This window comes from Ranitomeya variabilis, chromosome 1 (genome assembly GCF_051348905.1).
Source record: "Ranitomeya variabilis isolate aRanVar5 chromosome 1, aRanVar5.hap1, whole genome shotgun sequence".
Lineage (NCBI taxonomy): Eukaryota > Metazoa > Chordata > Amphibia > Anura > Dendrobatidae > Ranitomeya > Ranitomeya variabilis.
The window spans coordinates 644928597-644953167 of NC_135232.1; the positions used below are offsets into that span (position 1 = coordinate 644928597).

At 43.9% G+C, this 24571-nt stretch overlaps 1 protein-coding gene across 6 annotated transcripts in view; it reads left to right on the top strand.

Moving 5' to 3' along the window:
- Window positions 1-4039: 4039 nt before the first annotated feature.
- DPF3 (double PHD fingers 3) overlaps window positions 4040-24571 on the top strand; it is a 289293-nt gene continuing 268761 nt past the window's right edge. For all 6 annotated transcript variants that reach the window (XM_077261917.1, XM_077261953.1, XM_077261926.1 and 3 more), the window contains exon 1: window positions 4040-4151. In XM_077261917.1, the coding sequence (XP_077118032.1) occupies window positions 4120-4151 (32 nt within the window). In that variant the 5' untranslated portion in view covers window positions 4040-4119. The remainder of the gene's footprint in view (window positions 4152-24571) is intronic.

The following is a 24571-nucleotide window of genomic DNA, read 5'->3' on the forward strand; positions in this document are numbered from 1 at the left end:
AGCAATTTGATATCAGACACAGGATATCATGTAGTAGTACGAATGTGATTTATTACGCAACCTGAGGTTGTTCTAAGATCTACATTGGACTCACATCCAGAGAGCTGAGAACATGTGTACGAGAGCACGTGCGGGACATTTGCGCGGCCAAGACAGCGGCCGACCCTACCCTCCTGAAAACGATCCCACGACACTTTAAACAATGTCATAATTGTGAACCCTCGTCATTTCAGGTGAGAGGGATTGATATTGTCCACTTGGGGATCAGGGGGGGTAATTATAAGAAAATTCTGGCCCAAGTTGAAGCCAAATGGATTGTCTTATTAGATACGATGACTCCTAAGGGACTAAATGAGTCACTATCATTTGCATCATTCTTATGAGCGTTATTTGGGCTAACCGGATTGCGTATCTGTATTTCTAAAATCCTTCTTAGTTGCTATATCCTACTGTATATATCCCCTCCCCTGGTATGATGTTGGTCTCCCATATTTTTAATTTCCTGTTTTTAATTCTTGTGTCTTTCTTGTTTATAATTTTCATAGTGTAATTGATTTTGGTCTGATGGACCTCTGCAGGGACGGAGCCTTTCTACATCTCGATTTGAGTCGCCGGATGGTGTCATCTATTTGCACCTGTTTGCACATGAAATTAATCAGCACATGCATGAATATGGACTTTCGCGGATATAATCTTATTATGTATCTTCTGTACACTTTTTTACGTGTGACGTATGTCCGTGTTATTTCCCCAAGATTGGTGCTTTTGATTGCATATGTGGGTGCTCTGATTCATGTACGCCGGTGCTTTAAACATCTCGATAGCTGTGCGCATGCGCTTCGCGTCCTTGGTTACCTGGTGGACGGTGAAGTGTCTTTAACCTCGCTCGTGCGTGTGGGGACTTACATTTTTGTCTCCCCGTGCGTGCGCAGTGATGTGTGACGCTGATCCGTACCATCCAGGACCTGTGTGACGCGATGCGCATGCACCGTCTATATAGCCATCGTGATTTGCTCCCTCTATACCACCTGACCCCCCATGTGATCATAAAAGGTCCTTGCAGGGACATCTTGGTACTCCCCTTGATAAAGCGTTGCTGGGAGCACGCGAAACGCGTGTCGGGGCTGTTCTTTGGGGTTATCCAACATCCCACCCGGGGCATATTGACTTCTTCCTATGGTAAGCCTTTTTTCCCCCATTTAAATGTATGATCATTGGTAATTAGTTTGTGTGATTTCCCATACTGGGGGTGGCTTCCTTCATACTAATGGCTCTTAGTGTTGGTTCAGCACCTTAGTGCCTTATGAATATACTTTGCACAATCGGGCAGTGGCAATATGCAACCCTCACCATCTCTCTACACTAGGTTTGTGTTTTCCTCCTGTATTTGTCCTATTTAATTCTGTGATGGTCTATGGCTACTGGATTTATTGGTTTTGAATTTTTAAGAATTAATAAATTATACTTTGATAAATTGTACCTGGTTGCTCTTGTTTCTCTTTGCATTTATATTCCTCAGCGCTTTACAGTACAGTACCATGTAAATGTATGAAAAAACACATGGAAACACTGCGGTTTATTTTCTGCAGCATGTCAATTCTTTGTGCGGATACCGCAGTGTTTTACACCTATTCCATAATAGGAATCCGCAGGTGTAAAAATGCAGCTGAAATCCGCACAAAAACTGCACTAAATCCGAGGGGAATCCGCAGTTAAAACGCAGGGCGTTTTACCTGCGGATTCTGCAGAATCCGCGCAGAAAAATCTGCAAAGGAATCCACAATGTGTGCACATACCCTAATTGTGTGATAGGTGAGGATGTGGTGCAGAAGTTGAGTTTTTCCAAGAGAGGGTGGTGGGACTGTGGAAGGTTCTAGGGGTGGAGTTTTACGGGGCCCCCGAAAATGTTGCCAGTATGGGGCCCTGAAATTCCAAGTGGCAGCCCTGAAGCCATCTCACTGCGCCAAGGTGCCCAGTTGGGACAGTCCTAGCCTGTCTCTAGTATTAAAACATCACCTTGTGTCAGCTGACCTCAATGTGAATAAGGGCAGAGCAAGACAGGGACCCGACTGTTAAAGGGAACCTATCACCCCCAAAATGGAAGTTGAGCTAAGCCCACCGGCATCAGGGGCTTATCTACAGCATTCTGTAATGCTGTAGATAAGCCCCCGATGTATCCTGAAAAATGAGAAAAAGAGGTTAGATTATACTCACCCAGGGGCGGTCCCACTGTGGTCCGGTTCGATGGGCGTCGCGGTCCCGGGCCTTCCATCTTCTTACGATGACGTCCTCTTCTTGTCTTCACGCTGCGGCTCCGGCGCAGGCGTACTTTGTTTGCCCTGTTGAGAGCAGAGCAAAGTACTGCAGGCGCCGGGGCTCTCTGACCTTTCCCGGCACCTGCGCACTGCAGTACTTTGCTCTGCCCTCAACAGGGCAAACAAAGTACGCCTGCGCCGGAGCCGCCGCATGAAGACAAGAAGAGGACGTCATCGTAAGAAGATGGGAGGCCCCAGAGTGCGACGCCCATCGGGTAGGACTGCTTGCCCAAGTGAGTATAATCTAACCTTTTTTTCTCATCTTTTAGGATACATCGGGGGCTTATCTACAGCAATACAGAATGCTGTAGATAAGCCCCTGATGCCGGTGGGCTTAGCTCAACTTCCATTTTGGGGGTGACAGGTTTCCTTTAAGCCACCTTCCCACGGCAAGCCATATAGATAGAATTGCTAGCACAGAAAGGAGGGTCATGCCCCCATTTGTACAAAATACAAAAAAAATACAGCAAAACCAAAGAAATGAGCTGGAACATAAGTTGGTATATGTGCAATGTGTTAGAGCACATTCACACTGTAGCCATTTCACAGGCAAAATCCCAAAAAAAACAAAACAAACCAGTAAATTGATCATATACTTTTCAGCTACATCACATATCCAGATAAGAAAAAAAATACTACTTCAAGCTGTTTTCCTTATATCACTTGGATATGCCATCACTTTGTTGATTAAGATGCCACCTCTGGATCCCCAACTTCCAGTCTGAAAACAAAGGGGCTGCCTTCTTTCATTGTTTTCCCATGCACAGCAGGGCTCCACTTTCATGGGGGCGCTTTGTAGAGGATAGAGTGCCAAGAGTGCTACAGCTTTCATTTTGGTGGGTCCCAGAGGTCAGCAGACCCCCACCTCCTTAATACTAGAGTAATGGCACATAGTTGATGCTAGAGACTTCCCACATATACCTTTCATTTTACTCCTTCCAATGTTTACCAGTTTCTTCTTCATTTTCAGAGTCGACCAAACCCCCTGCACTCTTCCATGCAAATTGTGGCCCATGTTGCTCTTGTCTCTGGGCTGTTTACCCATGTAAGTGATGCATCATTTCACCTGTCCTAACAATGTGCCTTCTCCGATCTGTGTGAGCAGGCCGAGTGTGTGCCAGGCACAGCGGCCATAGGGGGTCACACACAAACTGCAGTGCCTTGTTTTGTAGTTGACAACATTCCCGTGATCTTAGTGCATCCTGATGCCGGAGCACCGACTGCAGGATATTAGCTGACACGGAGAAATCCAGGGGCCAGAGGTGGGAGGAGGAGGAGTGTGTGTGGAGGGGTGAAGGAGGGGGTCATATATCATTGCCAGAGAGCCCATCGGAAGAAACTGGAGAGAAGTGGGGGAGGGTGGCGGCAAGATAAAGCTATGGGCATTGAAATAAATGTCAGCCACTGCTGTTTGGGGGAGATGGCTGGAGTCCAGGGTGCATGACGGGCAGCAAGTGCAATGCAAGCAGTGAGCGCTGCTTTAATGAGTTCCCACCTCCTGTAAAGTGCCCGATCGCTGCCCACTCAGTGTTAACCCCTCTGACTCTGGGCAAAGCTTGTGCTCTCAGCCCAGCCTCCTCCTCCTCCCCTGCTGCTCCCTGTCCGGCCACCCAAGGGAGTGACCTCTGGTGCTTTGACAGCTCTCTAATACCTAGCAGAACAACCCTTGCATGACACGCCCCCTCGAGTCTCATTGGCTGCGGCGCCGGTACCGCCGCCGCTGGTTGGTCCGTCGCTTCACCCCCCTCCCTTATCGAACGTTCAGAACTCCGAGACAGACAATATTCTGTTACATTGTAGCAAGATGGCGACTGTCATTCACAACCCCCTGAAACCGTGAGTACAAATGTGCACAATCCGCGTGTTTCCATATGAAAAAAAGGCGCCTTTCTCAGTGGGAGCTGTGCACACATAGAGACAAGTGCACACCTCTGCGTGCTCTGCGCTGCCTCCTCCGAGCGCACGGGCTTCCACCACATCTCCTAGTGAGAAGAATGTCATTTTTTTGTCGGAAATATTTTCGGTAGCTGTGCTGCTGCAGGCGAGATGGCAGCACCGTGCATGGCATGGGTGGCTGCACGCCGCAGGGCAGCGGTGGGCACTGCGAGGAGGAGGCTTGGCTCTGCAGCTCGCACAGTTTCAGAACTTGGCCACTGAGCTGAGGCTGTTGACAAATGGGGCCGTCACGTCGCCTTTTATCACCCACCACCTACTTCATTGACTGATCGGTAGATGGTCTCCAAGGAGGCACTGATCTGGGAGTTCTGGAAATGGGAGAGCTGCCCATTATCACCAGCTGAGACCACCAGCCTCTTCGGAAGGAAAGCTGAGCCACCTAGGTTACTTTCCAGCTGGTTACAGATCTTCGATCAGTTTTTGGATCCAATAGTTTGTTGGCTGTTTACAGTTTGTTGGCTGTTTATTGGTTACCATCTCTCCTCTGGTCTTATTTCTGCAGGACTATTTAAGTCTGTGTATGGTCATGTACAAAGGTGCAGTTAGCTGACTGTCCATCTGCTTTCCATGTCATTAGTCGGCTTATTGGTTCACAGTTACAGAAATGATTCCATAATCGTGAAATACCATTTTGTACACTCTATATGGATTACTGATAATCCATGGTCCCATGGTAATGAGCCATTGTACTAAGTTCTCATTCCAGTTATTTAAGCATGGTCAATACACGTCGTGTATATGATTGTCACTTATTAAATACATGCATGAAACATTTTCTAAGCTACAGCATTATTTAATTGGAGTTGTACCGTTAGTATGTTTTGTAAGTTGTGAACAATCCATAACTTTATGTTCAAGAAAGAGAAGATTTGCACTTTATGCATAATATATTTATTTATTGTACTCGCTTATGTAGATTCCACAACGCTTTCCAGACCGCATCACTGTCCCCGATGGGGCTCACAATGCAATTTCCCATTCAGTAGGTCTTTGAAGTGTGGGAGGAAACTGGAGAACCTAGATTAAACCCACACAAACACGAGGAGAACATACAAACTCTTTGCAGATGTTGTCCTTGGTGGGATTTGAACCTGGGCCCCCAGTGCTGCAAAGAAAGTCTTTGAGTGGAGAGGACTTATAGACTTAAGCAGGGTCACAGAGGCCCATGTAACCAAGGAACAATCTTGTGGTTCTAGAGGAGGCCAGGTTCAAAAGTTGCCCCTGGGCCCAAAGAACACTAGTTATGCTATGGCAGTAAGAACCCATAGGCTACTTCCCCACTGTCAGTAATCGACAGCGCTTTGGACGCAGCACATATTCGCTAATTCCAAAGCGCCGCCGACTTTTGAACGCAGGTGATTCCACATGTGTTCATCGAACCATGCGGAATCACTGCACCCAATACATCGGACTGGTGATATTTATCTTGCGGACACTGAGCATCTCTGCAAGAGAAATAGACATGCTGTGGCCTGGAAAGACGCGCTTCATGTCTGTCTCCGCAGGGAAGCTGCGGGTGACAGTGCACGCATAGTGGAGATGGGATTTCTTGAAATCCCATCCACTATGCTGTAACATCTGGCTGCTGCCGATGTAAGCAGCATCCAAATTGCAGCATTTACGGATTGTGGGAACATACCCTGAGGAAACCCTTGCAAACATGAGGAGACATGCAAACTCATAGAAGATGAAGTCGTCCTTGGTGAGATTTCAATCCAAGACCCCAGTGCTGCAAGGCTACAGAGCTAACCACTGAGTCAGCATGCTGCCAGTATTGCCACTTGTTTATTATAGCAGGTAACCTACAGAAATGGTTGTGGTTTTACTAATAATGTGTCCTCCTTGTTGACCCTACGCTCTTCTAATCTAAATATGACTAGGCATTACCCATGTATAGTCTCCATATCTGCTGCTACCTCCCTCTCTAAGCTGGCCAGCTTTTAATCCAAAATGACTAATGCAGTTGGAATTGCACCTCCCCTGCCTCTCCATTGGCATGGGATGTATCAGTGTTGATGGTGACAGTGCTTTGCCCACCCTGCAGCAGTGAGGCATGGTTCAGACTTTTCATAGGGTTCCCTGTGAGTCTGCGCTGGCCATTTTGTAGAAGAGGAGAAAGTTCTGGAAATTTTACAGTGTGCGGCAGTGACAACTGAATGGAAGGCATCAGGTATGGTGAGTATACATGGGAAAGTCTAGTCCTATTTAGTTTCGGCAATAGAGGGTCCCTTTAACAGACTACAGTTCCAATCAAACATAACACATTTCTCCCTTAGCTATTGCAATGCACTATAAAACATATTCTGGAGATCACATAGTATTAGATATGGTATTTACCGTAGCATCTGTACCTTAGTAAACATGGATGTATGTACCATGTAGGCATCTCAAGTAACTTGAGGTCTATAAGGCCTCTTTCACACTTCTGTCTTTTCAGATACGTTGCAATGCGTCGTTTTGGGAAAAAAAACATCCTGCAAATGTGCCCACATGATCCGTTTTTTTTCCCCATAGAGTTGTATTAGCGACGGATCCGTCGTGTTTTGGCAGACCGTCGTCTGGAAAACACGTTAAATGTAATGTTTTTTGTCTGCGTCGGGGAAAACGTGTCGCGACGGATCCTGCGGCATACGTCGTTGACTAGAATGGAAGCCTATGGACGCAGGATCCGTCGTGACACATCGTATGACGGAATCCAGTGCTGGAATCCGTTTTTTTACACTGAGCATGCTCAGAATCAGGAATTTGTAGCCAATTGGCCAGACAGGCCCCAAATCTATATAAACCTGGCCTGGGGCGTCACCCCCAAATGTGCCAGCCAGACTCCTGCCAGCCTGAAGACAGCCAGCCAGTCAATATATTGGTTTCCCTATTTTCCAGTAGCCAATCACATTTGGGAGACTCCCATTTTTAGGCATGGAAAATGGATCCGTCAAAAAGACAGATGAAACGGATGGTAAAAACAGACAAAACGGATGCAACGGATCCAGTTTTTCGACGGAACCATCTAGCGGATCCGTCGAAATACTGGATGCGTTGCATCCGTTTTTCACAATTTTTGACGCATCCGTCGATACGTCGCGCCGACGCATTGTGACGGATTAAAACAACCGGAAGTGTGAAAGTAGCCTTAGGGGATGGCAAAATGCTTTTTCGTTCTGGATCCTCTAGGTAAATGTTTACAATTAGTGATGAGCGAATATACTCGTTACTTGAGGTTTCCTGAGCATCCTCCGAGTATTTTTTAGTGTTGGGAGATTAAGTTTTCATCACCGCAGCTGAATGATTTACATCTCTTAGCCAGCTTGATTACATGTGGGGATTCCCTAGCAACCAGGCAACCCCCACATGTACTTATGCTGGCTAACAGATGTAAATCATTCAGCTGCGTCGAAGAAAACTAAATATCCGAGTACTAAAAAATACTCGGAGGTCACCCAAGCGTGCTCGGGAAATCTCTAGTAACGAGTATATTCACTCATCACTATTTACAATAACAACAACTTTAGAATGGAAGGCAAATATTTATACCATCCTTCTGGTGTAAAAGAGATGGGGGAAAGCAAGCCACCTCAACCCTGTCCAGGAATGGATGGATTAGTGTTCATGACTCATCAATAGTAAGGTTCCCCATCTTGTTTTGAGTTGTTATTATGAAGGCACTTTGCTTGTAGTATGTTCCTACAAATAGACCTCATTTTGGTAACAAAACTTATACTTTACTTTGACTTCACTGACTGCTGCTACAGGAGATCTGGAAGTATTGGTAATTACACTCCACTCTGCTTTTACACTACAAAGTAGCTGCAGTGATCAGGGCTGAGTGCAAGGTCTGTTTTGTTTTTTTTCTCCTGCTTGATGCCTCTTGTTTATGATTGGCAAGAGGAAAAGTATGCGCCTATAGAGATTATTTTTTAGATTCTCCCCTAAATCATAATTGGTACTGGGCAGTGTGGTTCAAGTCATTATGGCGGTTGGTCTGTATGGTCATTGGTTCTAAATGTATTTGATTTATATATGGCTGCTCACTGTGAACTGGGGGTTATGATCCTTGAGGCATGTCAACAAACACTTTGTTATTATGGCATAACTCTGACTCTTTTTTAAATGTATGTTTGTGACCAATGATAGTACTCTGACTGCTGACTACATTGTAATAGCTATATGATGTCTTCTGTTATAAAACAATATACTCATTTCTGGTATTGTAAATGGATGATGTGCAATGTTATATGAATGCCTATCAATCCTGATTCATGAACCACACTACCCTTAATAGTTTTTAAAGGGCTTTTTTAGGGGTGGTTTACAGTTACCGTCTGTCTGGCTGCGTGATTTATAATGACTAAAAATCATTATTATACCGTATATACTATAGTATAAGCCGAGACCCCTAATTTTGCCACAAAAAAACTGGGAAAACTTAATTACTCAAGTATAAGCCTAGGGTAGGAAATGCAGCAGCTACAGGTAAATTTTGAAAATAAAAATAGATACCATTTAGAGTAAAATTAATTGAGACATCAGTAGGTTAAGTGTTTTTGAATATCCATATTGAATCAGGAGCCCCATATAATGCTCCATACAGTTCATGATGGGCCCCATAAGATGCTCCATACAAAATACGCCCCATATAATGCTCCATAAAGTTTATGATGGGCCCCATAAAATGCTCCATATTAAAATATGCCCCATATAATGCTGCACAAAGGTTAATAATGGCCCCATAAGATGCTCCATAGAAACATTTGCCCCATATAATGCTGCACAAAGGTTGATTATGGCCCCATAAGATGCTCCATAGAGTAATATGCCCCATATGCTGTTGCTGCGATTACAAAAAATTAAAAAATGGCATACTCGCCTCTCGTTGTTCAGGCCCCCGATACTTGCGTTATTCACCTGTAACGGTTCCACTGCTGGGCGCCGCTGTGTCTTCCGCATTCTCTGCAGTGACTGTTCAAGCAGAGGGCAGCGCGCACACTAAACACTTCATCGCGCCCTCTGACCTGAACGTCACAGCCAGAGGACGCAGAAGACGGAGTGGCGCCCGGCAGTGGAACGGGGACAGGTGAATATCGCGCAATGCTCACCCTTCCCCGTATACTCACCTGCTCCCGGCGTGGTCCCTGCTTCTCACTGACAGATGGCCTCAGCGCCGGCAGCTTGTTGCGGTGTTCAGCGATCACTGGTACCACTCATTAAAGTAATGAATATGCGCTCCACCCCTATGGGAGTGGTGTCGCGTCCATATTCATTACTGTAATGAGCGGTACCATGTGACTGCTGAACATTGGAAGAGCTGCCGGTGCTCGGAGACCATCGGAGATGCAGGGACTGCGCCAGGAGCAGGAGAGTATGTGACAGCCGCCGCTCCCCCTCCCCCGCCAACCCCCTGGGACAATGACTCGGGTATAAGCCGAGAGGGGCACTTTCAGCCTAAAAAAATGGATTGAAAATCTCGGCTTATACTCGAGTATATACGGTAATTAAACACGTATACGTATGCATATACCTATATAAAGATGGTTATAATAGTCTGAACATTGCTTGTAGCACTTCCCTACAAATAGACCTCATTTTGGTAACAAAACTTATACTTTCACTTCACTGACTGCTGCCAGAGGAGATCTGGAAGTGTTTATAATTATACTCCGCTCTGATTTTATACTACAAAGTAGCTGCTGAGAGCAAGATCTGTTTTTTTACATATTTCTTTTCTCCTGCTTGTCTCCTTTTGTTTATGATTGACAAGTGACACGCAGGAGGAAAAGTACACACCTCCAGAGATGAATTTTTGTGATTGCCCCTTGGGGCTTATCCTAAATCATAATATAAAATTTACAAGTTAATATTTCCGCAACGGAGAGGAGGAATTAGAAAATAAAAACTGTTTTATTCAGCTCTGCAGTCTCGATTGCATGATGTGTCCAATTACCAAGCTTATACTGGTAGATGATCCTCTTTAAAGTAAATGGATAATTCATATTGTATTCCTAAACAACCCAGAAAGCTGAACTACAACACCAATTACAAGAGTGTTGCTTTTGCCTTTTCTCTTAAAGCAACTCTCCAGCTTTTTTTTTCACCGCCGGAAGGGTGCTTTAAACTTTAGTCCTCTGCCCCCAGTCATATACTTACCCTCCGGTGTCTTCAACGTTTTTCACCACTGCTCCAGTCCAGTGGCGCTATTTTGTGAGCACAGCTTCTGACTGACTGGAAGTCAACAGCTACCCCACAAGCCCTCAATGCAAGTCAATGAGAGCCAGAAGAAGGCTCTTATAGACATGTATTGAGTTGTGACCTCCGATTCGCTCCATGAAGCACTGAATCAATCAGCAGGTCACAAACTGCAGGAGATGGACCGGAGCTGCAGTGAAAACAGATGGAAACGTCGGAAGGTGAGTATCAGACAGGGGCAGGGTACTTGGATTTTCAGCACCACTTCAGTGGTGAATTAAAAATAAAAACAATGCTGGAGTGGTGGTGCTTTAAGTCCAGATAGCTTCTTTTGTCATAAGCTCACCAAGATTTCTGCCTTTGCTTAGTGAACAAAAAGATTTTTTTTAAATTATTTTTTAAATGGTCACATACATTTCTGTATAGATCATACTGGGTAGAAGATTTATTTCATATATACAGGGTGGGCCATTTATATGGATACACCTGGGTCGGCCATGTATATGGATACACCCAAATAAAATGGGAATGGTTGGTGATATCAACTTCCTGTTTGTGGCACATTGGTATATGGTAGTGGGAAAACTTTTCAAGGTGGGTGGTGACCATGGTGGACATTTTGAAGTCAGCCATTTTTTAATGCAACTGTTAGGGTTGGCGGAACGCACCGAGTATGTGTGTGTGTGTGTGTGTGTATATATATATATATATATATATATATATATATATATATATATATATATATATATATATATATATATATATGTATTATTAGGTGCGTTCGCAACCCGGGGTCCACCGTGCAGGAGAGGAACCTGCTGCTGCTGGCAATGCTATATGGCAGTATAAGCGAACTCAGTTAACTCCACAGAGTCGCTAGGAACAAGATGCTGTGCCCTGTTAACCTCACAGAGGTACACAGCTACCAACCAGAGCAAATTGTGGTCATGCAGTCAGAGAAAACAGACAAACAACTCCTCACCAGAGGTGCCGGTATTCTAGCGGCTTATTTCAGCCAAGGCCCTGAATACACTCATACAAACTCCTCACCAGAGGTGCCGGTATTCTAGAGGCTTATTTCAGCCAAACCCTAACCGCATCCAGACATGACCACACTGGCACTGAGCTCATAGACATTGGTTTGATACTAGCGCATGGCCGTGCAGTCATGCGAACCTTTTATAGCTGCAGCAACTTCAGGACCTTCCTAGAGGACCAATGGGAGCTGCTACAGTACCTGAGCAACTTCAGGACCTTCCTAGAGGACCAATGGGAGCTGCTGCAGTATTTGCTAGAGGACCAATGGGAGCTGCTGCAGTATCTGAGCATGTGACCCCCAACCTCCAATGAGAGGTCTTACCCTGGGCATGCTCAGAAGGGGAAAAGCAGTCCCAGAGACGTCTGCTCGTTGCTGACCAGTACTGGGCTACAAAGGCGGAGCCTGGAAGAACAGTAGTAACCAGTCACCAGTATCAGCCTGAGCGAGACACTGAGACAGACGTCTCCGCTGAGCAGGCTCCACTGCGGCTGGAGAAGAATGGGAGAACGCAGCGGAGGTGGTTCGAGATTCCCCCTGTGCAGAGGCGGGAACTCAACACCTAACAGCAACTTTATAAATGGTCCACCCAGGTGTATCCATATAAATGGCCCACCCTGTAGTGTACCGCTAATTGTGTTTGTTTTTTTTAATTATTGCTTTTGCAAACAGCAGATGAGTTCTTGGCTATACGGAAGTTAGTTACAAGCAAACGTGCAGCTGTTTTTAAGAGTTTCAATCGTGTCAGAAGGTCTTAAGGTCACTTGAAACGTTTCTGCCCACTAGGAAAAACTTGATGTTGCCTTACAACCTTGATTTGACTATTTACATTTCATTTTGGGCATAGTAAGTAAATGGATGTGGATTATTTTCTCATCTTGTATGTTTTTTTTTTGTTTGTTTGTTTTTTAAGGTCACTACAATTCTAAACATTCTAAGGCAACAAATGGTGGTAGCTGACTGCCATAACTTTATATAGTATGAGTTTATGTAGAAAACTTGTGCTTTGTTATGATGTAACCTGGCCCTGATTCCTGGTTAATTTTGTATACGCTTGACTTTATTTCTCCCTTCAAATGTTCTAGTCAAAAGAGCATAAGTGTGTATACACTTCAATGTTGAAAATGTTACGTAAACCTTGAATTACGTTTACCAGTTTGATAAAATTGTTAAACGTTGGGGGATCATTTCCTTTGTTGCAATAATGTGTAACCTTTTAAAGGTTTTTTGAAAAGTTTCATCTTCTGAAGCGCACCTCTCCCCTGCCTCCAAATTTCCATTTTGTTGGGAGGTGTGCGCTGCTGACTATTGGATAGTCGGACCAATGGCATAGTTTTGCCCCTGATCGGAGTTGTGCACACTGTGATGCTGCAGTAGCAGCGGAGGAGTGCAAGGACACTAAAGCTGGACCCCACCAGCAATCCAGTCCGCTTTAAATCAGTGCTTACAAGCTTTGTCAAAAAACACATAAAAGTACTACTCTTGCTTAGCCATTCTGGTAGACTGTAACCTAGACATCAAGCATTAAACAATGGGCATTACGGTGGCTCTGTGGTTAGCACTGTTGTTTTGCAGCGCCTGGGGTCCTGGATTCAAATCTTATCAAGGACGACATCTGCAAGGCGTTTGTATATTCTCCCTATGTTTCCTCTAGCCTCTACTGTTTCCTCCCACACACCAAAGACAACTGATATGGAATCTAGATTGTGAGCCCAAATGGGTACAGTGATGATAATGTCTGTAAAGCGCTGTGGAATTAATGGCGCAATATAAATGAGTAAAATAAATTATAAAATTAAAATAAACTCTTTTCTCAATAATTAAGAAGAATTTTAATAAAATATAAGTCAGAAAGTTGTTTGTTACTGATATTTAATCAGCACAGCAAGCATGCTCTGTTGCAAACCACAAGTGTGAATTTTTATTTGTGAAGGTCGAAATGAAAACATGTTTCATTGGACAAAGTATGAAAGAGTGTTAGAAAATCAGCAAAGTAGAAAAGTACTATATATATATATATATATATATATATATATATATATATATATATATATATATATATATAATAATGTGTGCAAAACTGTAAAGCGCTGCGGAATATGTTAGCGCTATATAAAAATAAAGATTATATATTACATGCCATGTGTCCTGTCCAATCTGACCACAGATTCATGCTGCTCAAAGTACTGGCAGCATGAATCTAACACTGGCTATGTTATTGCAGCCATGCATGTTTTACACTGCTGCACTTCAGAGACAATATACTGTATATACTCGAGTATAAGTCGACCCGAGTAAAAGCCGAGACCCCTAATTTTGCCACAAAAAAACTGGGAAAACTTATTGACTCAAGTATAAGCCTAGGGTGGGAAATACAGCAGCTACCGGTAAATTTCAAAAATAAAAATAGATCCCAATAAAATTTAAATTAATTGAGACATCAGTAGGTTGTGTTTTTGAATATCCATATTGAATCAGGAGCCCCATATAATGCTCCATAAAGTTCATGATGGGCCCCATAAGATGCTCGATATTAAAATATGCCTCATATAATGCTGCATAAAAGGTTAATGATGGCCCCATAAGATGCTCAATAGAATAATATGCCCCATATGCTGCTCCATAAAGGTTGATGGCCCCATAAGATGCTCCATAGATTATTATTCCCCATATAATGCTGCACAGAGGTTGATGGTCCCATAAGATGCTCCATAGAATAATATGCCCCATATGCTGCTCCATAAAGGTTGATGGCCCCATAAGATGCTCCATAGAATATTATGCCCCATATAATGCTGCACAAAGGTTGATGGCCCCATAAGATGCTCCATAGAATAATATGCCCCATATAATGCTGCACAAAGGTTGATGGCCCCATGAGATGCTCCATAGAATAATATGCCCCATATGCTGCTGCTGCAATTTAAAAAAAAAAAAAAAAAAAGAAGACATACCCACATCTCATGAGCAGGCAGGGACACCGGTGCGCTATGGCAGCCAGGTGCCGGTGACGCGGCTGGCTCAGGACACAGGCACTTGCGATATTCACCTGTCCCCATTCCACCGCTGTTGTGTCTTCCGGGTCTCTGCAGTGACTGTTCAGGCAGAGGGCGGCGTGCACACTAAACATGTCATCGCGCCCTCTGACCTGAACGTCACAGCCAGAGGACACGGAAGACACAGCACGGCGGTGGAATGGGGACAGGTGAATATTAGTGATTAGCGAGTGTACTCGTTGCTCGGGTTTTCCCGAGCACGCTTGGGTGGTCTCCCGAGTATTTATGACTGCTCAGAGATTTAGTTTTCCGTGCAGCAGCTGAATGATTTGCGACTACTAGACAGTTTGATTACACGTGGGAATTCCCTAGCAACCAGGCAACCCCCACATGTACTCAGGCTGGCTACTAGCTGTAAATCATTCAGCTGAGGCGATGAAAACTTAATCTCCGAACACTAACAAATACTCGGAGGTCACCCGAGCGTGCTCGGGAAAACCCGAGCAATGAGTATATTCGCTCATCGCCAGTGAGTATCGCATGGCTCACCCTCCCCCCGTCATGCTCACCCTCCTGGCGCGGTCCCTGCTTCTCCGATGGTCTCCGGTGCACGCCGGCAGCTTGTTCCTGTGTTCAGCGGTCACATGGTACCGCTTATTAAAGTAATGAATATGCTCTCCACGCCTATGGGAGTGGAGTCGCGTCCACATTCATTACTTTAATGAACGGTACCACGTGACCGCTGAACACAGGAAGAGCTGCAGGCGCCGTAGACCATCGGAGAAGAAGGGAAGTGCAGAGACCGCAGCGGGAGCAGGTGAGTATGATGTGACAGCCGCCACTGCTGCCGCTGTCCCTCCTCCGCTGACCCCTGGGACAGTGACTCGAGTATAAGCCGAGAGGGGCACTTTCAGCCTTAAAAAATGGGCTGAAAATCTCGGCTTATACTCGAGTATATATGGTACTTTGAAAAGCCAACTGGGGACTTTTGTCTGGGATGACCAGTCAAAGGCAGTTCTCCAGCGACTTTTCCTCTTTCTGATTCTCTAGAACAGTGTTCACCAAATGCAATCATCAAGAGTCACCAACAGATCATGTTTTCAGTATTTAGTATTGCACAGTTGATATTTCTATCACCTATGCAATACTAATGAAATCCTGAAAACTTGATCATTTGGTGGCTCTTGACGAATGGAGTTGGGGAACCCTGATGTGTCTCTCTATATATACATACACTAAGGGAGACAACTGTCAGTCTATGGCAACAGAATGGAGAGAATCTTGCAGGGTGGCTTTTCATAGTATGATTTCACTGAAACGCCGCATTATAACACATACAGGGTTGCAGTAACACAGCCAGTGTCTGATTCATGCTTCCCGTGGATTGGACAGCATGACTTTACTATCCTGGTTCCCTTTAGCATAATTCTGTAGTGTACATGTATTTTCCATGGCACCAGCATATTCTGAAGTGCTTTATAATTAGGGAAGTAACAAAGAATGACAAGTCGTCAAAGCAAATACAAGGATAAAAGAAGTCCCAACTCAATCTAAAGTCTCTTCCAGAAGTCTGTGAGTCACATACATGTTCTGTGTCTTTCACGGACATAATACACCATTATAGTCTATGCTGCTGCTCACATGTCCTTGTTTTTTTGCCGGCAAAAAATCACAGCAACGGGTCTGTTTTTGAGACACCGATCAAAATAAATATATTCCTCACAGTCTCATAACAATCACAGATGATTGTGTGGGAATCACCCGATGTTTGGGACGCCCATTCATTTGAATGTAATCCGGGTTTTAGTCTGTCTACCTGAACCAAACATTTTAAAAATTTTACAAAGATACCAGTTCCACATTTTTTATGATGTACCCATATACTAGCGATTCATCATGATCTGACAAATAGGGAGAACCGGAGTCTATATTGATGAAAATAATTTTTGAATGTTATTTAGAAACAAAGATACAATAACAAATTAAGATAATGGTGTTTCACGAAGAGATATAATGGGTACATGTACAAGTCAATGACTAGATCCCAAGGTATGTAGGTTGAGGATTGGGTCAGGATACAATTCATTTTTTATATTAATCAAACAGGTCAAAAGTTTGTTTTATGTTATACATAAGTATGGCCATAAAGGCCAAAAAAGACACACTTATGCATGAATGAAGTACCCATATAAGTCAATTATCTATGCACAATGTTGCCTGATTGGACAACATATAAATAGCACTAATGTATTGAGTTTTTAGTCATGAATTTTGTCAATAGCGTCATTGCTGTAGAAGGCCTATACTCAGACATAGTATGTTTGACAAAATTAAATTTGTATAAGGTATTTACCCATTGTATTAGTCCTGCCTGTACCTCGGCCATATTCCCCCAACGCGCGTTTTGCGTTAGTCGCTTCATCAGGGAACTTTTTTAAATGTTCGGTCGGACCCGAACATCCACAGGTCCCCACATCACTACTGATGACACATTGATCCAAAACACTGATGAATTAAAAAATCACAGTTGTTTGAATAAAGCCTTAATATGGCTTTTAAAAGAAATAGAGCAGATATAGAAATAGATATAGAAATACAGAAATAGAGCAGAGCAAGAGTCTTTTGTCTGTATGTCTAGGTCTCTGCCACTATTTCCCCATTATTCTATGAAAACTCTTCACACTGTTGTCAAGTTACTTGAAAAACATACCATGAGGAAAAAGCCTTTCCAAAACCTGTCAAATGACAAATGCACTAGCAGGATACAACAGGCCCCCACTAATAAAGGCAGGAGCAGCACAGGTGCAAACTGCTGATAGCCACCCACACATCTACCAGATTATGGAGGGGTTGGCTGCCCAGTAGAAAAAATGCACACTAATGAGGCTTGTGTAGAACGCCAGTCACATAGGTATGTGTGATGCCAAGTGTCCGGCTTACAAGCCTAGTAATGACGCCCATAGTATTATTAGGCAGGCTGCCCAGCACTATATACATGCACCCCACAGCGACAGACGCCCTAGTACACCAAGCCACCAATAAGGGGCTTGGCTGCATCCTGCAACAAAATGATAAAGAGTGCAATAAAAAGATGAAAAAATTTAACGCATATGATAAATACATTAAATGAGGTATTAGTTGATGTTTGGCCAAAGTAGATAAGCTTGGCCGCGTCTGTCCCTGTGGGGTGCAGGTATATAGTGCTGGGCAGCCCGCCTGATAATACTAATAGGCAGCCAACCCTTCCATAATCTGGTAGATGTGTGGGTGGCTGTTTCTATCAGTAGTTTTCACCTGTGCTGCCCCTGCCTTTATTAGTGGGGGGGCCTGATGCATTCCTGCTAGTGCATTTGACAGGTTTTGGTAAGGCTTTTTCCTTATGGTATGTTTTTCTCAATTTTTCTATGTTAAGTTACTTGAAAACCATGAGTAAACAGCTTTTCAAAACCAGACACAAATTTTTAATTGGACTTTGGATTGGACTCGTTCTTGGCCACTGTAGGACATTAACTTTTGTTTACTTTAAGCCATTCTTGGATTGCTTTAACTGTATGTAGAGCTTTTTTTTTCACATACGTGTAATAGATCCCTAAGATGCTGTTAGGCTACGTTCACATTTGCGTTGTGCGCCGCAGCGTCGGCGACGCAGCGCACAACGCAAACAAAAGCGCAACAAAACGCACGCTAAAACGCTGCGTTTCGCGACGCATGCGTCCTTTTTGGCCGAAAGTTGGACGGAAAAAAAATGCAACTTGTTGCGTTATCTGCGCCCAACGCTTGCGGCCAAGAAAACGCATGCGTCGCAAAACGCAGCACAACGCATGTCCATGCGCCCCCATGTTAAATATAGGGGCGTATGACGCATGTGGCGACGCTGCGGCGCCCGACGCTGCAGCGCCGAACGCTAATGTGAACGTAGACTTAAATGGAACCTGTCACTAGTTTTGTCATATAACAGCTAAAGCTATGACCTTAGTCAGCACCTGTGCTGCATTCCATAAATGCTTATATAACCCTATGACTCCCCCTGTATAAAACCTAAAAACTTTTAAGTTCTACACTTTATGGAAATTGGGTCTGTCCGGTCTGATGGACGTGGTTTCGGGCCGCTAACCTTCTTTTTTAACCCTTTCAACCGAATCTTGTTTTCACCTTTTTGACCAGTCCAAATTTTACAATTCTGACCAGTGTCACTTTATGTGATAACACTGGAAAGCTACAATGGATCCTACCTATTCTGAGATTTTCTCGTGACACATCTTCATGACAGTGGGAAAATTTGTTTCAAATGACTAGCATTTATATTTGAAAATATTGGAAATTTTTATGCCCTTAAATCAAAGAGTTTTGTCAGACAAAATAGTTAATAAATAACATTTACCACACATCTACTTTACATCAGCACAATTTTTGAAATACCGTATTTTTGGACTATAAGACGCACTTTTTTCCCCCCAAATTTTCAGGGGAAACAGGGGTGCGTCTTAGTCGGAATGTACTTTGTTAGCGTGGTGGCAGCAGGAGTCGGGCGATTATTCCCGTGGTCCAATGCTGCAGGGCGATGATCTCGCTCCCATTCCAGCCTGGTGCGGCAGGTTCGGCTGTGCTCGGTGGTGCAGGGGGCTCCAGCAACATTTTGTGAAAGCCCGGAGGCCCCGCGCTTCTATTGCCTCAATGCTGTAGCCTGCGGGAAAATGGCCGCCGGAGGCGGCGCATGTGCAGATTGAGATCTCGGCTCCCGAAATTTCGGGTTAAGATCTCGTTGCCGAGATCTCAATCTGCGCCTGGGGAATCTATTTGGTGCACGGGAAACTGGCAGCTGGAGGCGTCTCATGGTAGAAAAGAGAAAAGATGTGCACTCTTGCTTTTTATGGTGGTGCTGACTGGATGTGGAAATATTCCACCAAAATGTAGTCCCAAGCATAAACAGTCGCACTCAGAGTTCCTTCAAAATTTTGCCAAGCAAGTGTTTTTTTATTTTCAAAACACCATACGTACACGTGCCTGTTTTCTATTTATTGGGCTGCTATATTTTCGTATTGTGTATTTATCTCCTCACGTAAGATTGACACTATGTATTTTTTCGTTTTTTCTAGTAAGGTTTGATAAGGACCCAGCGGGTCGAAATGTTACCTTATACCACTGCGGTGAAATGTTTAATTCTGGTATTTTGAAAATAAAAAACCACTTGCTTGGCAAAATTTCGAAGGTACTCTGAGTGCGACTGTTTATGCTTTGGAGGTGTCTCATGCGCATATTGAGATCTCGGCTCCAGAAAATTCGGGACAAAATCTCGTTGCTGAGATCTCAATCTGTGCATTCGCCGCCTCCGGCGGCCATTTTCCCATAGGCCACAGCATCGAGGCAATAGAAGTGCAGGGCGTTTGGGCTTTCACAAAATGTCGTCGGACCCCCCCACCACACCACCGAGCATTGGGATGGGATTACCCGGAGTGCACTGCACTCCATCGCGGCAATGGATGAGCAGGGCTCCGGGATTTTACAAAATGTCGCCGTAGCCCCCCGCACTGCCGAACCTGCGCACCAGTCTGGGTCATATCGCCGGACCACCAAACACCCCCCTGTGACTCCGCTCCACCAGCACTGCTGATCCACCTCCCCGGGTAAGCTGAATTCAGGACTGTAAGACGGACCCCCATTTGACGCATTAATTTCTTTCCCCCATTTTCCTTCTGAAAATTTGGGGTGTGTCTTATGGTCCCGTGCGTCCTATAGTCCGAAAAATACGGTATAACAAAAAAAAAAATGAGAAAGTTGGACAGGTTAAAAGTTGACCAGCGATTTCTCATTTTTCCAACAAAATTTACAAAACAATTTTTTTAGGGACCACGTCACATTTGAAGCAACAGGAATTAATGGATTGTGGAAGGAAAAAATTATTATTCAATTTTTTTTACTACAAAAATTCTACTTTAGACCCAATTTTTTTTATTTTCGCAAGGATCTCCAGAAAAAATGGACCCCAAAATTTGTTGTGCAATTTCTTCTGAGTACGCAGAAACCCAATATGTGGAGGAAAATTACTGTTTGGGTGTGCGGCTGTGCTCAGAATTGAAGGAGCGCCATTAGACTTTTAGAATGCAAAATTTGCTGGAGTTATTAGCGGATGGCATGTCGAGTTTTGGAGAGACATTGATGTGCCTAAAGAGTGGAAACCCCCAATAAATGACCCCCTTTTTCATACTAGACTCCTCAAGGAACTTATCTATATGTGTGCTGAGTACTTTTAACCTCCAGGTGCTTCATAAAAGTTTATAATGTTGAGCGGTGAAATTAAAAAAATCACATTTTTTCTCACAAAATGTTTTTTTTAGCTCCAATTTTTTTATTTTCACAAGGGTAACGGGAGAAAATGGACTCCAAAAAGTACTCCAATAACCCATATGTGGGGGGGAAACTACTGTTTCTGCACACAGCAGGGCTCGGAAAGAATGGAATGATGTTTTGGAATGCAGATTTTGATGGAATGTTCTGATGGTGTCATGTCGCATTTGGAGAGCCCATGATGTACCTAAACAGTGGAAATCCCCCCACAAGTTGATCCTATTTTGGAAACTAGACCTCTCAAGGAATTTATCTAGATGTGCAGTGAGCACTTTGAACCCCCAGGTGCTTCACAGACGTTTATAACGATGAGCCTAGAAAATAAGAAAATCACATTTTTAGCCCCAAATTTTTTATTTTCACAAGGGTAATGGGAAAATTAATGGCAACATTTGTTGTGCAAGTTCTCCTGAGTGCAATAATACCCCATATGTGGTCGAAAACTACTTTTGAGGGACAATGCAAAGCTCAGAAAGTGCCATATTGGAGTTCAGATTTTGCTGGACTGGTTTGACTGTGCCATGTTGCATTGGTAGAGCACCTTAGGTGCCAGAACAGCAGAACCCTCCCATAAGTGACCCCATTTTAAAAACTACACCTGTCAATTAATTAATTTACTGGGGCAGTGATCATATTGACACGGGTGTGTCACAGAATTATATACCATTGGGCATTACAGAAAAAATGATTACATTTTTACCAAAAAAAATTTTGTTTTAGCCCCAGATTTTACATTTTCAAACTGGGAAATGGCTAAAAATTGCACCAAAACTTGTTCAACAGTTTCTGCTGAACATGGGAATACCCCATATGTGGCTGTACAGTACTGTCAAGCCATACAGCGAGACTCGGGAGGGACGAAGCTCTATTTGCCTCCTGGAGTGCAGATTTTGCTAGAATAGTATGCAGACTCCATATACAGAGCCCCTAAGTGCTAGAAAAGCAGAAATACCCCTCAAGTGACCCCATTTTGGAAATAATACCCACTTTGGGAATTTATCTACACGCGGCGATTCTGCACCCATAGGAGTGCATTGATCTGCTTACTTCCCGCACGGGGCTGTGCACACCATGCGGGAAGCAAGCAGATCATGTGCGGTTGGTACCCAGGGTGGAGGAGAGGAGACTCTCCTCCACGGACTGGGCACCATATAATTGGTAAAAAATAAAGAATTAAAATAAAAAATAGTCCTATACTCACCCTCTGATGGCCCCCGAAGTGTTCCCGCCTCTCCGGTGCATGATCTCTCTTCCGTTCCTATAGATGATGTGGTTCAGGACCTGTGATGACGTCACTGTCTTGTGATTGGTCGCGTGACCGCTCATGTGACTCACGCGACCAATCACAAGACAGTGACGTCATCGCAGGCCCTTCACTGCACTCCAGCTATAGGAACGGACGCCGCTGAGGTCTGCAGGTGAGTATAACCATGTTTTTTATTTTTTTTATTATTTTTAAACATTCGATCTTTTACTATAGATGCTGCATCTATAGTAAAAAGTTGGTCACACTTGTCAAACACTATGTTTGACAAGTGTGACCAACCTGTCAGTCAGTTTTCCAAGCGATGCTACAGATCGCTTGGAAAACGCTAGCATTCTGCAAGCTAATTATGCTTGCAAAATGCTAGTTTTCTGCGGGTATATGCATGCAAATTCTGCATGCGATATACCCGCGGCAGGAGGCGCAGAATTGCCGCGGAAATTTCCGCGGCAATTCTGCAACTTGTGAACTTAGCCTTACTGCGATCTTTGGAAGTCTGAATGAACAAATCAACAGCAGGTGAAGAATTTTGATAGATATATAGTAATACACCAGCGCTCCCCACAAAGACACTGAGCTGCAAGAACCGAGACAGAGAGGGGCTTCGGCTGTCGATTAGTGAATAAAATCAATGTAAAAACAAATGGGTTCGCGCTATAGTGTACAACAACTAAGGATATGCACCTAATACTGTGCTTAGGTTGTGCATAGTGTGCCAGTAAAATAAATGCCAGAAAAATGAGTGCTGCAAAGCCCAGCACAACACGGAGCCACCATGGACCAGATACCGATAGTTAAAATTGCAACCTGGTGAGCCTGGAGAAGCCTGTGAACGAATTATGCACTCACCGTTCTGTTGCAGCGGTCCGGTGTGCGGTAATGGCTGTAGGTCCAGTCGGAAAGTGGTGTCCGTCGGGCAGGTGTGCGGGCAAGCGGGCGGTGAAGCAGGGAGAGGCGAGCGCAGAGTAGCGTGCCTAGCGGGAGCTCCGTAGGGCCAGGGATCGCTCCAGCCGGTAGTATTAGGTGAAGAATTTTATTTATTATTTATTTTTTTAAACCATTCTTCATATGGTTTAAGTGTTTAGATGACTTTATTCTTCGGGTCGGTGCGATTACAGCGATACCAGATTTATATCTGGGTTTTATATTTGGCTGCTGTCACACACTAAAAGACACAATTGCAAAAACTAGATTCATATTTTGAGAACTATAATTTTTCCATATTTCGGCTGACAGTCATGTGCAGCTCAAGTTGACATTTTATTGGTACCAGGTTCGGGCACATTACATTTTTTGATCATTTTCTAGTCTGATTTTTGAAAGGCAGGAAGAACAAAAACCAACAATTTAGGATTTTTTTTTAATGACATTCCACGTGTGGTAAAATTGATAAGGCAGCTTTATTCTTCGGGTCAGAGAAGCCGCATTTATATAGGTTTTTTATGTTTTGGTGCTTTTACACAATAAAAACTATTGAAAAAAAAAATAGTTTTGCATCGCTTTAATCTGAGAGCTGTAACTTTTTTATTTTTCTGCTGACAGAGTTGTATGGTCACTTTTTTGTGTGTGGGACAAGCTGACATTTTCGGCTATACCATTTTTGTTTACATTCATCTTTTTATTGCGTTTTATTCCATTTTTTTGTTCTGTGGTATAATGATAAAGCATAGTTTTTTTGCCTCTTTATTTGTTTAATTTTTTAACTGTGTTAACTAGTGGGCTATACAAAATATGTGTATTTATTTATCTTTTTACATAACTGTATTTATTGGATTAACATTCTTTATTTTATGATTTTTTTTTATGTTTTCACAATTTTTATTACCTTTTTTTAAAAACATTTTTACATTGTTCCAAGATGGGACATCAACTTCACACTGGCTTATCACGGATCTAATACTCTGCAATGCTTCTGCATTGCAGAGCATTATATCAGCATGTGACATGCAGAGAGGAGGTGTGTCAGCTTGTGCTCGGAGCATGAGCTGTTAGGCCACCGTCCCTATGTGACCCTGGGGCCATCTTTTGGCCCGGGGTCATCATGGAGACCATCGGCATAACGCGATCGCGTCGCTTTGTGCTGATGGGAGCACAGAGAGAGCTCCCTCCCTCGGCGATGTCCCATGATGTCGCTGTCACTATTTACAGCGGCCTCAGAGGATTGTGGGTGGGTGTTGCTGCAGGGTGTCAGCTCTCGTATAGATCTGACAGCTGCATTTGATCGTGGCGGTGCTTATCGTGAGCTCACGCCGACCATGGTGCTATGTATGTATGTAACGGCGGTTTGCGTGAACGCAGCTCCCTAGGCACCGTATATACACGGGGCATGTTAGGAAGGGTTTTCTTGACGTGGATGAGTCCTTGCGTCATCCACATTACTGGACAAAATTTTTCACCAGATTATGCTTATCTGTGTAAGGATAGCATAGAAATGGGACCAAGTTCTTGACAAAACAGAAATAAAAATAAGTGTGCATAG